The sequence below is a fragment of the Mytilus edulis genome, chromosome 9 (assembly GCF_963676685.1).
Source record: "Mytilus edulis chromosome 9, xbMytEdul2.2, whole genome shotgun sequence".
NCBI classification, from domain to species: domain Eukaryota; kingdom Metazoa; phylum Mollusca; class Bivalvia; order Mytilida; family Mytilidae; genus Mytilus; species Mytilus edulis.
Genome location: NC_092352.1, coordinates 61263321 through 61278831, shown reverse-complemented (window position 1 = coordinate 61278831; position 15511 = coordinate 61263321). Strand labels below are relative to the sequence as shown.

The window sequence follows — 15511 nt, the reverse complement described above, 5'->3', positions numbered from 1 at the left end:
GGGTGCTCTACAACACGTACATCATGTTCGAATGCAACTTTATCAGGATATGTTTTTGACAGATAAAATTTGCCCTACACAACTTGACTTGCATTTCACGCTTTAATGACTTTGGATAATTATATGTCACATTGTCATTTCATTTTATACAGTAAAAAACATGCAAGCAACAATCGAGCTAAAAACTATCTTTCTGAAGATATTGAAGCTTTTGGGGGAGCAACAATAGGGGAGGCAAGTGAAGATGAATCACAGAAAAAAGAACTAAAGTTAAGGAGGGGTCTTTATACCAATGCACGTATCGTATTGTCCTTTCAAGACACAATGGGTAGCTAGTTTTCCCAGGCATAAGAAGATCCACAATAATAGGTTAAACAAATGTGACCAGTGTGAATTGAAATTTTAAGACTTCTCAATAAGCATAACAACGTTTACTGATAGCCTGGAGAAAGTATGATTTGTACTCATTGTTCCAAGCACTTCAAAAGCAGAACTGGGCAGTGGCGGATCCAGAACTTTTTGTAAGGTGGGCCCGATGGCTGACCTATAAAGGGTGGGATTCAGTGATTCCCTATATAATCAACCAAATTTTTCCAAGGCCCCCCCTGGATACGCCTATGCTGTCATAGCTTACCATATGAAGAAAGCAACAGGAACTTTTAATCACATCTGCTCGTTTTCTAGTAAAACATTTAAAATTCTTCGCTGACCGCAAAGATCAAACCCTGAACAGTTGGGGCAAATTTGGACACAATATTAAAGCTTGATACTATCTGAATTTGGATTGTGATCAAATTTATGACGTTTTATAGGTTTCTGAAACAAGGTAAATGTGGTCGAAGATCTTAAATCGTATGCGCAATACTGTGCAACTGAAGGTTTCTTCCCGCCCACAACATTTTGTTTTCCTTCTAGGATAAATAACCATCAAACCAAATCCCAGTCTTTCCTTTCTGGTAATAAACCTTGTAGTACAATTTTAGAGAGGTCCATACACTTGAACACAAGATATTATCTTGAAACTAGAAAAAAACGTTTGTTTTGCCATTTCTTTTGTCCCTAATTTCTTCATGTTTGGGGCAATTATCCCCGAACCAAATCCCAGTCTTCCCTTTGTGATATTGTTCCTTGTCATATAATGCGAAAAAGATCCAAAAACGTACACACACACAAGTAATTATCCGGAAACTACAAACATGCTTGTTTTTTTGTCCCTTTTTGTTTCTTCATTCCTAAACTGTTAGTACCATAACCCAAAATGAATCTACTTGTGGTATTGAACATTTGGTACAATATCAGAACAATCAGAATCCTTATACACAAGTAATTATACTGAAACTAAAAACATGCTTCTTTTGTGCTCCTTTTTCGTTTTCGTTTTAACGGTTGGAACCATCATCCCCAACATTATCCCAACCTTCCTTTTGTGGTATTGAACCTTCTTTAAAATTTATATAGATCCATTCACTTAAATTAAAGTTGTCCTGAAACCAAATGGGTCTTCGGACGACGCAGACGATAACGACATCATAGCAATAAACGAACCGAAAACAAAATAATTGCGGGGAAGCATGGCAATACAGTTCACACATGTCAATACTGTGGGAAAACGTCTAAATGGCCAGCCAGTTTCTATAGACATGTACAAGTTATAAATAGAAATAAATATTAAAGTAATCAAATAAGTTTTTCATTTGTTGCAAGTCTAATTATTACATAAATCTACAATAAAAATTCATCGCATTTTCGAAAATTCTACATCAGAAATGAATGCCATACAGTGATAATTCATCGCATCTATAGTGAAAATGGGTCGCTTTTAATAACTGATATTCTATGTTATGTTGCTTTTATAACGCATATTTGAACTTTAATACTGATATTTTACATTAAAAAGACACATTATAATGAAAATGTGTTAAAATTTAGTTTCAAATCAATTATTTTGGTATTTTCAAAACGTAAACAAATAAAGTTTTCCCATGATCCTTTATTCTACAATGAACATACTTGCATACAACAGTGAAAATGAACTGACTGGATTCGCACTTTATATACACTGATATACATATTCTATAACGGTTAGACAATCGTAGTGGTGTCGATGCAACATTCAAGAGATAAATGAATTTAAATATTATCCTTTTGACTAATTATTGGCTTTACTTTGTAAACAGCAACCATATGTCCATGAAATCATGACGGGAAACCGGAATCAAAAATATCGAAGCAACTGGCATTTTATAAAGTATGTATCATAAATGAAAGACAAAAGGAGGAAAAACTCCGCTGGGGTATCTAAATTGACAAATCATAGGACCAGGATTAAAATCGTGTACACCAATCTGACTTAAGTAAGTATCCTGTGTCTAGGTTACGCTTACGAGGATCTAACAACACACTATTTACTTTCTGTTCGGCTAGTTATAACATCAGCCATTGATAATTCAGCCTTCAAATTTTTGTAGATGTGTTTGTATTCCATAAAACCAAAAGATCCCGAACGGTCTTTACAAACAGAGAGTAGAGCAAAGCTTCAGATCCTTAAACGCACAACTTGCATTTTTTTTTTTTGTTCGTTTGTTGTGTATTAACGCCACTTTTGAGCACCGCTTTTAGACTATTTCGTGGCGACTAGTTTTTATTGTCGGTAAAAGATGGAGTGCTCAGAGAAAAACCCAGACCTTCGCTAGGAAAACTGACAATCCTAGTCAATTAGAGTCGAGTGCACCCGCACGAGTGGGGTTCGAACTCACAACATCAGTGTTTACTGGCTAGTGTCAGTAATAGTAACTACTTAGACCACTCGGCTACCGAGGCCCCTTGCACAGCTTGGACACGGGATCTTTATTTTAATAAGATCGTGTATACAGTAGAAGCGTTTTTCGTTTATAAAATAAATTAAAATGTCTTGACGGATGGTATCCCTAGGAAACTTGTCTCTTTCAGCAGCGATACCAACCCATGTGGTACCAAATCTTTGATTTACTCTTTTAAAGTTTGAATTTGAATTGTATCTAAAAAACATTAATGAAGGTATATTTTCTGACTAAACATATGTTTGTGAAAGTATGTGTCATTTAAGAATTGAATTAATCTTTTTGTAACTTCATTTGGGTGTAAAAGCGTTGACTGAAGTACATTTTGTATGAAGCGCGAAAGCGCTTCATTTTAAAAACGTGCGCACGGTCAAAGCTTTTACAACCCTATGAAGTTACAAAATGAAGCATTCAATACTTATAACTACATTTTTTAGCTAGTATAATAAAAACACGATTTTAATCAAGTTTTTATTCAATTTACCGGTACACTTTATTGTGGGACCTCATGTCATCATGAATGATATATTTTATTGCGTAATGAAGTTGATTAAGGAATAACGCGAGATTGCAGTGTAGCCAATCAGAATAACGTATTATAATGAAACATACATCTAATGTAATTATTTAGTAATAACAAATACGATTTGTTAGAGATAGCGGCCATATTTGACCAAAAAGAGACTTTTTTGCATATGAAAACATAAAATCTTAATAATATCAAATTGTTAATACAAATTAATCCATATCTGTTAGACTTTTAAAATACTCAGAAATGTGAATTCAAAAAAAAGATAAAACTACTAACGAGCATAAAGTAGACATTAACTCTCAATATCAAAACAATGATTTCGTTTGCTTGTATCTTTATTTATATTTTTTAATGCAAAAATGTACTGGGGTTTCCCTCATTATATTATTTATACATAAACAAGTTCTTGTAATGGTTCCATCTTAGTTACTGCAATGTTTCCTTTTGTTTCATTTTCTGTTAACCCTAATCCAATCATTGACAAATATTTAAAAATTAGAGAAGTAATTCGAGGGCTTCTTTGTTTTTCCATTTTGGATTAAAAATGCATGCGTTCTCCATGTAGCTAGACGATAACATAGGTGTATATCGTGTAAACTGTCCATACCTGTCTACGATCTTTTGTCCAATACACTATTATGAAGTCTTTAGAAAAGAGTTCAGCTTCTTAACTGAATTTTGATAGCATGTATATGCTGAGAATTTTAACAAGAGTACACACGCTGAAATATTTTGCTTAACTCACTGATCTGATTGATTTATGTTGAAAGTCATAATGAAAAAGTTTGACACAAAATTAACATTACCAGTAACCCATGTAAATGTGGGAATACTCATGTTAATCCTTTCAGATAGACAGGGGCACCTTATAGGTTGAATTTCTGTAAATATTGACAATTCATTTATCATAGGAACTCCTTTAACGGCTAAACTGTTCCACTTTTACTATGAAGTTTTGAAAAAAATCTTATCCTAGAATTGAAAGTTCATATGCACCACAAGCTTTTTCAAAGGTCAAAATATAGGGCTGTGCGGCATATTTTCAACGTTTATATTCCCTGAACTTCTAGAGTTTAAACTAAAACTAATTTTCTTAACTACTACTACCTCGAATGAAAGGTTACCACATATTTCAATGTAAACAATATGCACATGTTTATTTACTGGTAACATTCACAAGTTATGTCTCTGTGAGATGGAACACAGAGAGCATAACTGGGAACCAGCATGTAAACAAAATTAATTTTCTATGAATATTCAAGATTCCCCAAAAGAGGTGTGTTTTTAGAAACAGCTGTATTTACAACCTATAATCACTTCACTCACCAAATATAGTTATCCAATTAGTTTTGTATCAGAGAAACCACAAAACTATACTTTGACAAATGATATGTGTAATTTTCATATTTTTGTGTCCTTATGCAATTGAAGTTGTACCAGTGAAGATAAAAGCGTAAAAACATCATCTCTATAGGGCAAACATGTTTTGAAAACTAACTGAAATAATCTTACTGACAGCTTATGAGATAGAAAGTTGATATCAAAATGGCTAACATTGGTAAGTAGTACAGAGTACTACCTTATTTTTCTTTCGTTCTTCTCTCAGATAGATTCTAAAGCTTGAAACAAAGTTGATTTATGTTTCAATGGATGGAAAATTGTCGTATAGCCTTAGAGTACACCACAAAGTTCACGGCAGCTCATTTATTGATCATATCAGTTATATCCTTGTAAAAAAACGTCAAACGAATTGACCAATGAAATTAACCCAGTTTAAATGTGAACACGAAATCAAACAATCGTTATTTTTGTTATTAAATTATGTATCCGTGAACAACTATACACGATACAGAAATGAATTTCCTTTGTGGTTAAAGAACCTGAGTATAAATATATACATGTATATACATATGTAATAAAGCTGCATTAAAGAGACGTACTGCATATGTGTATTTGATACAAGCTGTAACATTTATCTGAAAACAAAAACGGTCCGTAGTATAAAATGGCTGCCTTGGGCTCACCTATAAATCCATCAAATAGTATTCAGATGTATGAGAGATTGAAAAAGGAAAGTAAATCGGACTATAACCGCAATTACGATACTTTACAAAATGCACAGATTGTAGAAAACTCGAAGGAAAAGAGCAAATGCAGCAAGATAATGAACCATAGTAAAAAGGAAACCGACGAAAGCGTTCCGTACGAAAGACTAAATAGTAAACCTAGCCAATGCCAAAACGTTTATGATACATTGCAAAATAAAGAGAAAGGAGAGTATTTCACACAACAAAGTTCCATGAGCAAAGCTTGTGGTAAAATAGGACAAAACGACATTAAAGTAAAAGAGATTCCAGGTTATGAAACGTTAAATAGTACACGTGAACAAGACAAGTCATATGATATCTTGAAAAAATCACAAATTGGAGACAATTCCCAACCACGAAGCGTTGAAAGCAAAGAAAGAAGACAAGGAGAACCCATTTTAGAAATAAACGCAATTGGAACTTTCCATGCGTCACAAAAGTCTGAGCATTCTTATTGTAGTCCTTTATATGACATGGAAAACATTGATCTTGAACAAGAACGAAGTTATGCATATGCTTCATTTCCAAGAAAAACTCAAAATAAAAAGGACAAGAAGGATAAAACTGCAAAATATCAGACTTGCAAGCATATCGCATCTTTTCTGCTCGGTATTATATTTGGTGGTGTTATATTTGCAATAATAGTCTTCGCTGTACTCAGGAAGAAAATCCAAGATGATGATAGTGGGTACAGTATATCGCCAGGGAATGGTAAAGTTTATAAATATATTAAGACTTCGGGTTACTTCAGTAGCCTTTTGGAAATAATGGTGTAACGTTTGGAAATTCTTGTGCATGAATATTTTAAAATGGTACGAAGTAATAAGTTTGTTTTGCTTCTTGGTGTATTTTATTTTTTATTTTTTAATGCAACAGAATACGTAGTTGCTTATAAATAAACATATTACAATGTTTAATTGACCATCAGCGGTGTCAAACATGTGTGCTTGTTATTAGTTTAAAACCAAAATACATATCAAACCATCATGCTGTTTCGCTTAAGGTGGTATGGGAGTCTAAAATAAAAATGATAGAATTTGTTCATACTTTGCCAAAACGTTGTATCTATTGATACATGTTGAAAAATATAATAAAAATGATAGGTCACCGCGCATTTTCTCAAGCTACAGGACGGGACAAAATAACACATTTTGTATAGATTATACAGGAAAAAAAACCATTTTGTGATTAGAAACTAAACAAAATGATAGAATTGTTAAATACTTCAGGAAAAGATAGCTTTTAGACACTGCTTTGAGAATATCAAAAGAAAAGATAGGGTCACCGTACGTTTTTTCCGGCTAAAATACAAAATAGGAAAATTCCATACAGAATCCTTCAGAAAATGCACTTTTTTAGAGTTACCTCCCCTTAAAATGCCAATTAAAAAAAAAAAAAAAAACAACCAAAAATAATTAACATTTGCAAAAATATCAATATTTCGAAGTAATATTCTTATAAATTGGTACTTTTAAATGAAAATGTACATTAAACATCTGCATTCCTGCATCAAATTTTGCTAACTTGATGGAAAATCTGGACCTTTGATTCTCTGTTTTTTACAATCCAAGATGGAGGAAGACACCCATACCCCCTTAAGTTATAATAGTTAAAGGTTTTATCATCAACATAAACCAGGAGCAATAATGTTTCTTATTTTATTTTTGATTGAACGATACACAGGTATCCAACCATCTAACATAATTTTCCAAAGCATTTTACACGTATTAACAAGATTCATATTTGGTCAAGGAATACTCGTATGTAACAATATATGTAGATTTTCTGTCTTTTACTTTTCTACTTTGTAAAAAGTTAGCAATTTTTTTTATGTAAACCTACACCTTATTAATACTTCTTATAGAAAGTAACAACTTATATTTGTCTGCGCGTTAGAAAGATATCGGACTTACTTACACAATACCGGAAAGCAAGTACTAACCTACGGTGCAACAGGATTACGACACTTGTGTAAGGTGTATTAATTTGTATACATACATGTAGTGATCGATTCTTTAAATAGAAACATTTCCCGGTAAAAACTCGATGTGAAGCATCCCCCGAAAATTGCACCTATGTGGAACTTGTTATTGCGGACTTTAACGGTGTTTTCTTTTTCTTTTGTGGACTTTAGTGGAAATTTTGTGGACTTTAACGGCGTTGTGGACTTTTGCGGAAAATTGTTGTCGACTTAAATGGAATTGTGGGCTTTAACAGTGACACACACCTACAGTAATTAAATGTGTCATTCGAAATAAAAATGTTTTTTTTTTTATTAAAACATATATATTTTTTTTCAAATTGACAGAACTGCAGAAAGCGGCATTAGTCTTGTATGTTCGTTAGAAAAATTATCATTCAATTGCCCTATTGACTTGTGTGGACAACAACAGCTTCAATTTCAGCATGAAAGTGACAGTAAACTTTGGGAACTGAATCTTTGATCTGTTTTATAACGAGACAAATGTGTGTTCGAGTAGTCAAGAGAAATTCAATGCTTATATTTCGATGACAAACTTAGGGTAGCTAGCCAAATACATATATAAGAACGCGTAGTTGAAAGGGGATTTGGAATTAAAGTGCTATAAGAGAAGATATCTTGTGTATAGTTTTTCTAAAACCTTGACATTTGCAACACTTTTGCTTTATTTAAGCAATAATAAATTAATTTGTCTGTGTTTGTATCAAAATTTTCCATTGTTGGGTTATTGCTACATTATCGTATGTACCTAGGGGATCAAATAATACCAACGGGATATTCAAACTCATTGTCATTCAAACTGTGTGATATGTCCGCATATTCGCTTATTATAATATGAAAAAGTATATTCAAAACGTTGTATTCATTGTATCTTAATATCAACTTTGTTTTAACGTGATTCATTTTAACTAAATTACTCCTCCATACATAATAATGGTTATGTATATTGTAGGGACAGGTAATAACTTATCATGTGTATGGGCGCCATGGACACAATGGTCGGATTGTAGTGTTTTATGTGGAAATGACACACAGCATAGAACCAGGGAAAACACAGGTGTACCAGTAGGATGTTTACCCAGAACTGAAAATCAAACGAAAAGTTGCAATCTAGGTGTCGCTGGATGTCAAGGTAAAATAAAAAAAATATTCAACGTTACAATTAAAAGTAAAGAAAATATTAGGTCACATGAATAGTATATGTGGTTCCAGTGACATAAAAAAAGTTAGTTTAGGTAGGAAGGGATTTTTTCTTTTAATTTTTTTTTTCCATCGAGTCTAATGAATGCAACATTCTGACATTATCATAATGGTGCTTGATAAAAATGACCAAAAAAAAATCGTGAGAGTAGGCAGCCTTATTATTAAGTCTACTAATTATGGTATGTATGGTTACTCAATACCTGACAATAATTGGTAATTTAAACTGTACATGTGTACCTGAGTGGACCATATCAAGTAAAATTCAACTATTTGTCTATTTATCATCTTCTGCAGGGACGAAAAAAGATAACCTGTAAAATCCAGTTAAGGTTTTCAATTTCTAAAAATATACAATGCATTTTCGTTCTATCTAGCTAGGCCTAAGGGCATGTTATGACTTAAAACTTTTCCAGATGCACAAGTTCGTCTGTTCTCAGAGTGAATTTTGAGGTGAAAATGCAGACATTTTAGCCATTGGGTCCACATGCACCTTAATAAACCCAATTTCAAGATGGCAATTTCGGTAACTCACTTAACATGATTTATATATTTCAGCACCAGCACCAGCTTTTGACATGCATTTTGACCCAGCTACACTAAATTCTCGTGGTTTTTTGTCAACCGATAACAGTATACTTAGCAACAGATATTCTTCAAAAACACGAAAACGGTCCTCTGGCGGAGATAAGTCCCTGCAAAAGTACAGTGGTGTAATCGCAAACCGCTGTTTCGGAGGAAAGAAGAAAGTCTGGTTCAAAGTTGCTTATAAATATACAATTTATCACGTTTTATCATTCACTAATTTGATATTAGAGATTGGAGTTGCAGATCGGAGTGAAATAGACAAGGATTTTTTTGTTGGAAATGTACAGAGAAATGGTTGGTCCTTTGCTCTTGCCAGATGTGGAGATGATAACGATAACATCTGCTTACGTTCAAAACACATGGAAAACTTGCAGGACAATATCTTCTTTAGTCGTAATAATGTCGGATTGCAAAAAAATGGTACTTTTGTCTTGGTTGTAGACAGACAAAATAACACGTTTCAGTTACATGATTTGGGTGCTCCTTATTCAAATATTTCTTTCGCAAATGTTGTCTCTGGTAAAGAACTATGTCCTGTATTTGGAGTTTATCATAGTAATTTACTTGACGTTCAAATCCAAATTTTAGACAGTAAAGACGTCACAAACTCATAAGTTCTGTCATGAAGATATATGGCTCTTTATACATTAAGAAGAATATATTTTTTTTTATCATGATTCATTTAATATATGAATAAAAGCAGGAAATACGGATACAGTTTATTTTAGAGTACTAGTATATAGACAACCTACTGCAAAAGCCCCACATTCAGGCATGTTTTAGGAGCAATTGAAAAAAATGTAAATAAAGACAACATCATTCATTAGACAATAGAGTTATATCCGGCCAGCGGGTCTTCGGAGGACGATTAACCTTGACTTTTCTGGTATCAAGTGCACACTTCTGAATTATAACACACAATTTTGTCGTTGATTTAAATTTAATTGTTGACATCTTTTTTAACTTCGGAAAATGTTTTTGTGTGCTCTCCTAAATCGAAATAATGGTATAGGTTGAACATTTATAGATTCGGACCATGGTAACCAATCAAAACGTTTGGTGTAAGCTGTTTGAAAATCAACTTACAATTCTATAAATGGTGCAATTTTCGTATTACTCATGTAATTCAACGCAACCTACGAAAGATCGAGATTTTAGTTGCATTGCATTTAGATCACATACATTGCAGCAACTGTTTTATTTTTAATCAATTATAAGAAATTTCCATTATTTCCTGCTGGAGGAAGTTAATTCTGGGCGTACTTTTGGTTCCTTTCCCAATAAAAAAAACTTACCTTGAAAAAAACAACAACAACAAGAGTTACACATAGGGTTAAACATCAACACCCAATCAATCAAATTATTTTTCAATCATATTTCATTAATGATATCTAAATGACTTCCGCCAAAATGACATTACATCTTAATTCTGTACATTAATATTATCATATCCCTATTCATGTATCAATAAAATCAAAGTATCTTTGAAAAGAATACAGAATTTCTATTTATTGTATTTTGTAAGTAATTTCGGTCCAAAAAGGGAATTTTTAAATATATATTTCTTTATTAAATGTGGATATCTTTGTTGACATCGTCCATGCATACAAAAATCAACGCTTTTTTCATATCAGATACTTTTATCTGTATATTTTCTTGAATTATTTTGGGTTGTCTTTCTTTCAATTTAAAAGATACAGTATGACTCTGTCATTAAAAAATACTAGAAAATTTCATACGACATGTCTTGCCTGTAAAGATATTGCAATCATTATTGTTTATCACAATTAAACATTTACATGTTTTATATTGTTATTAACTGGCTGTTTCTGTATTAGCACTGGTATAGATTCAATGCTTGCTGTATTGGCCTCTAGACCCGTAGAAAATTGTAAACCAGAGGTGAACGTCCTGTATTAGCCCTAGAGGCCAATACGGCATTTTCCGAGTTTTTTCTGTATTTGCCCTGTTTTTGTTTTCGTATTGGCCCTGTTCGAAGAGCAATATTAAATCTTGATTTATATCGACAGTGGAACGTTTGCAGTATTGCACATGCTGCTTTATCGATCCGTATTAGGGCTTATTTGCTCATGAATATCATTTAATAACTCCATTTATTGCAATCAAATAATCGAATACGAATAGAGAAGAAATTTAAAAGTGTTTGGTTTATTTTCTGTGATATCCATTTGACGTGGCTCGTTACATCCCGTCAATGTGTTTGTATTATCTTTCATTTTTGCTGGTGTGTTTTGTATATGCGACTTTTTGTGCTTCTTTGGTTCTTACAACGTGACTATGTACTTTATAAGATCCCGTCATTATGTTATAATAATAATTGTTCTTTATAAGTGATTATGTTATTAGTTCTATTATAAATTAGTAAATACTTTGAACGACAAACGACAAAATAATTTTATCGCGTAGTGGTATTCACCATTTGTGGATTCTTAAAAATTCTAAAGAACTTCTGTACAATTTTAAATCTTGGTTTATTTCTGAAATTAGTTCTAACATACTTTTGTTTTTTAACCCTGTATGCCAACCTTCCCCACGTGAAATTGTAATTCTTTTTAATAAACATTGAAAGACAAAATTTCTTCATATGTGGCGTTTCAATTTTCTGACGTCAGACACACGAAGCAATGAATGTGTTTTAATTAGATAGATTCTTATGTGTTTTTAATTTGATAGATGATTTTGTGCTTTTTTGTAAAACTGTTTGTTTTAAGATTGTAACACAGTGATGACTGCTGTACCCATATTTTGACTATTATATTTATTATGTCTGTTTTGTTCACGCATCTTTGTAAATATAACGGGATTTGATGAGACTGTCGTACAAGTAAGAGGTTTAGCGCTATACAACTAGGTTCAATTAACCATTTTCTACATTTGAAAATGCATGTACCAAGCCAGGAATATGACAGTTGTTGTCCATTCGTTTGATGTGTTTTGTCATTTGATTTTACAATGTGATTAGGGACTTTCCGATTGAATTGTACTCGGAATTCAGTATTTTTGTCATGTGATTTTATGTATGGCTTCTAATGAAAACTTATTATATATCAAACCCTAGTACATGAAACACGACATAGAAAACCAAAGACTGAGCAACACAAATCACATCCATAACTCGGATGAGCGCAAGTGCAGGTGCTACAAACGGGTAAGCTGAATTTGCTGAAACTGTAACACCCGACGTATTAGTCATCTAGTTGCAAATTCGGCGATAAATCGAATTTGGTATGTCACATTTGATAAAACACCAGCATTTACAGCCACGTCATGTGAAGTGCAGATATGGTTTGCTTTAGAAGAATCTGTTAACGTTTAAATTGAATATAACATTGATGTTCTGTGTAAAAATGTGCCACGATATAGCCCAAAAGCGGTGCTTAAAAATTGCATTAAAACACCAAAACAATCATTCTTCAACAAGTAAACAATCTAATGAATGTGATACTTTTATTCCAGCAATATTGTATGTGATATGCCCTTTAGAACCTCGATCAACATACTTAAGTGCTAATAAAATTACATGAACATACTACGATCTAAAAAAAAAAGAAGCGATCAAAATATTTAGGAAAATCATCTTGTCAATAAAATTCAAACACAACAAACGAATGGATAACAACTGTCATATTCCTGATTAGGTACATGCATTTTCTTATGTAGAATATGGTGGCTTAAAGCTAGGTTTATACTGTTAACTAAACCTCTCACTTGTATGACAGTCGAATACAATACCATTATATTGACAACGATATGTGAACAATAAACAGACATACAGTAACAGATAAAAATGTCAAAAATTGGGGTACAGCAATCAACATTTTGTTATCATCTTAAATTCTTAATCAATTATGTCAACACAGACAAACAAAAAGGCATATAGTCAAGCACATTAGTAAAAACGGAGAACAAGGATACAAAATTACCCACAGCGCTACAAAACGGGATGCACACCGAGGCACGTATGTACAGAGGCACGACAAATGAACACTGCCAACATACGGCTAAGCAGAAAAAGTGATATTTTTCAAAGAAAAATAAAAGAATATTTTAACACGTTATCAAGATGATAAACAACGTCAGTACCTATAATCTATACTTTAAGACAATCGTGTATTATTTGTATACACATCTTTAGGCAATAAGCACTGGTATTATACTGATAACTGTAACTGGAATTACGATTATCCCAATATGGCGACGGCAGATATAGGTAAAATCTTTACAGTAATTTTTCTCAAATGTAGCATGTTTTTGTCAATAGTTACTCAGCTGCAAGGTTTTTCTAAACCATTACATCATATTTGAATCGTAACGGCGCACTGGAATTGTCTAAGCGCTTTGAAAATTGCAGTTGAAAAAGCGGGATGATAATCGTAACTCGGAAAAAATATTGAGATAGCCGTAATTCCAGTTACGGTTATCAGTTAAATGCCAGTGAATAAGGGGAATATAACCATGTTTAAATTATATAAAGTAAGTACTCGAAAGATGACAGAAAACAATACAACCAACAAATGAAAAAGATTTAAAGCTAAACATCAGTACAAATAAGCTTCATTTACTTGATAAACTGAAAACTGCACATTACAAATCACAAAAACCTAGATTGAGTTCAGATGTTCTGGAACAGTAAATTATTAGCAGTTATTGAAGTAGAAGTGGCTCCTTCGTGTGGTTTAATTATTGCAAATATATATATATCCGCTGCTCAGAGGGCATTTCGGGAAAGTTATTAAATAAAATTTTCAAATCCAAAACATAATTTTAAACATGAAATGTTATTCTTCTTATTGTGTTTTTAATGATATGATATAACTACAATTTCAGAATATGTTTTCTTCTTCAATTTATCGAGAAGGGGCCTCGGTGGCCGAGTGGTCTAAGTAATAACTACTGTAATCACTAGCTAGTCAACACTGAAGTTGTGAGTTCGAACCCCGCTCATGCGGATGCACTCGACTCAAATCTTAATCCATTAATTAAAACTCGCCGCCACGATATAGCCCAAATGCGTTGCTTAAAAGTGGCGTATTAACACCAAAAATTAAAAATCAAATAAATTGATCGTGTGTTCTATATATATTCAAATGAAAAACAATATCTAGAGACATTCACCCACGTCCTCAAAATATAAAACAAACGGTAGCATACATCTTTTACCCTCATTAATCAAACTTATAAAGATAAAATTTGACAGTGAGATGTACAGCAAAGTCACAGAGGTTTATGATTCATGATTTTACTTCATGAATTAAAGATGAAACAACATATATAGATTTTAAATCTTCGTTTCTGACATATTAGATATCGACCTGCATTTGTTGTAATGAGTAAACATAGTAGCAAATAGAAAAATATTCACAACATTAGAGAAAACTAAATATTCATGCCTAAAAGTCTATAAAAATCTTTAACAATGTCACCTTGGTGTTTACAGAACATAGAAAAGCAAAATATAACCAGCATGAAAAACGAAACAGAAACCAAAGGTCAATAGGACTATGCTGCATTAACTTGTGTTTGATTTCTGTATCAGAAAAGGACAGTAGTTATCTTTAAATACATGTTAGAATAGGTCTAGGGAAGGGTTTAGGGATATAAGATAATCTATATCAAAATAATAAGTTCTTATTATACGTTATACATTGATTGTATATAAATATCAGAACTTAAAAAGTTGAAAATGATTGGTCCGCTTCTTCGTCTTTTCGATATAATAGTTTAAACCTTTTGCAGTGAATTATTCTCATGCGATTTGTTTTCGTTCAACAAAGGCACATTTTGCCTTTGAAAAACTGACATGAACAAGAATTTTACAAGATTTTCAAAAATGTCTTTTTAAACTATGTGTAATGATATTATGAGAATAGATGAACGGGTTAGCAGTCAAACTCTGTATTGGCACTACATATACATGTAGGAGATAGGAGGATACCAAGTATTTGACAAAAAGTCAAAAACATGAGAAGCATCCGTTAAACCTGTTACAATGTATCAACTTGTATTGTCAAGTCATTTTATAAACAACAATACTGTTTATCAGAGACATTTTTTTTTAAAGTTCGAGAGACATGCACGGCATTATCAAACAATAAATTTTATATTGGTATTCATTTTTGCTCATAGTTGAAGGCCGTACGATGACCTATGGTTGTTCATTTCTATGCCATTCGGTCTCTTGTGGAGATTTATTATATTGGCAATTATACCACATCTTCTTATTTTTATATTATAAATGATCCTCAGCTATGTTTTGATCCATATACTTTTTTGGGACCATAAA

At 32.6% G+C, this 15511-nt stretch overlaps 1 protein-coding gene across 3 annotated transcripts; it reads left to right on the top strand.

Annotated features, from left to right (window-relative positions):
• The first annotated feature begins 5235 nt into the window (after positions 1 to 5235).
• Positions 5236 to 10701, top strand: LOC139488735 (uncharacterized). Of its 3 annotated transcripts, none has more exons than XM_071274564.1 (3): positions 5236 to 6149; positions 8378 to 8551; positions 9178 to 10701. In XM_071274564.1, the coding sequence occupies exons 1-3, from the start codon at positions 5357 to 5359 to the stop codon at positions 9819 to 9821; spliced, it is 1611 nt and encodes a 536-aa protein (XP_071130665.1). In that variant the 5' UTR covers positions 5236 to 5356; the 3' UTR covers positions 9822 to 10701. The 3 variants fall into 3 exon arrangements, 2 of the variants coding, with proteins under 2 accessions (XP_071130665.1, XP_071130664.1); XM_071274563.1 differs by having other exon boundaries at positions 5237 to 6149; positions 8372 to 8551; XR_011656071.1 differs by having other exon boundaries at positions 5266 to 6441; positions 7039 to 8551.
• The last annotated feature ends 4810 nt before the right edge of the window (positions 10702 to 15511 follow it).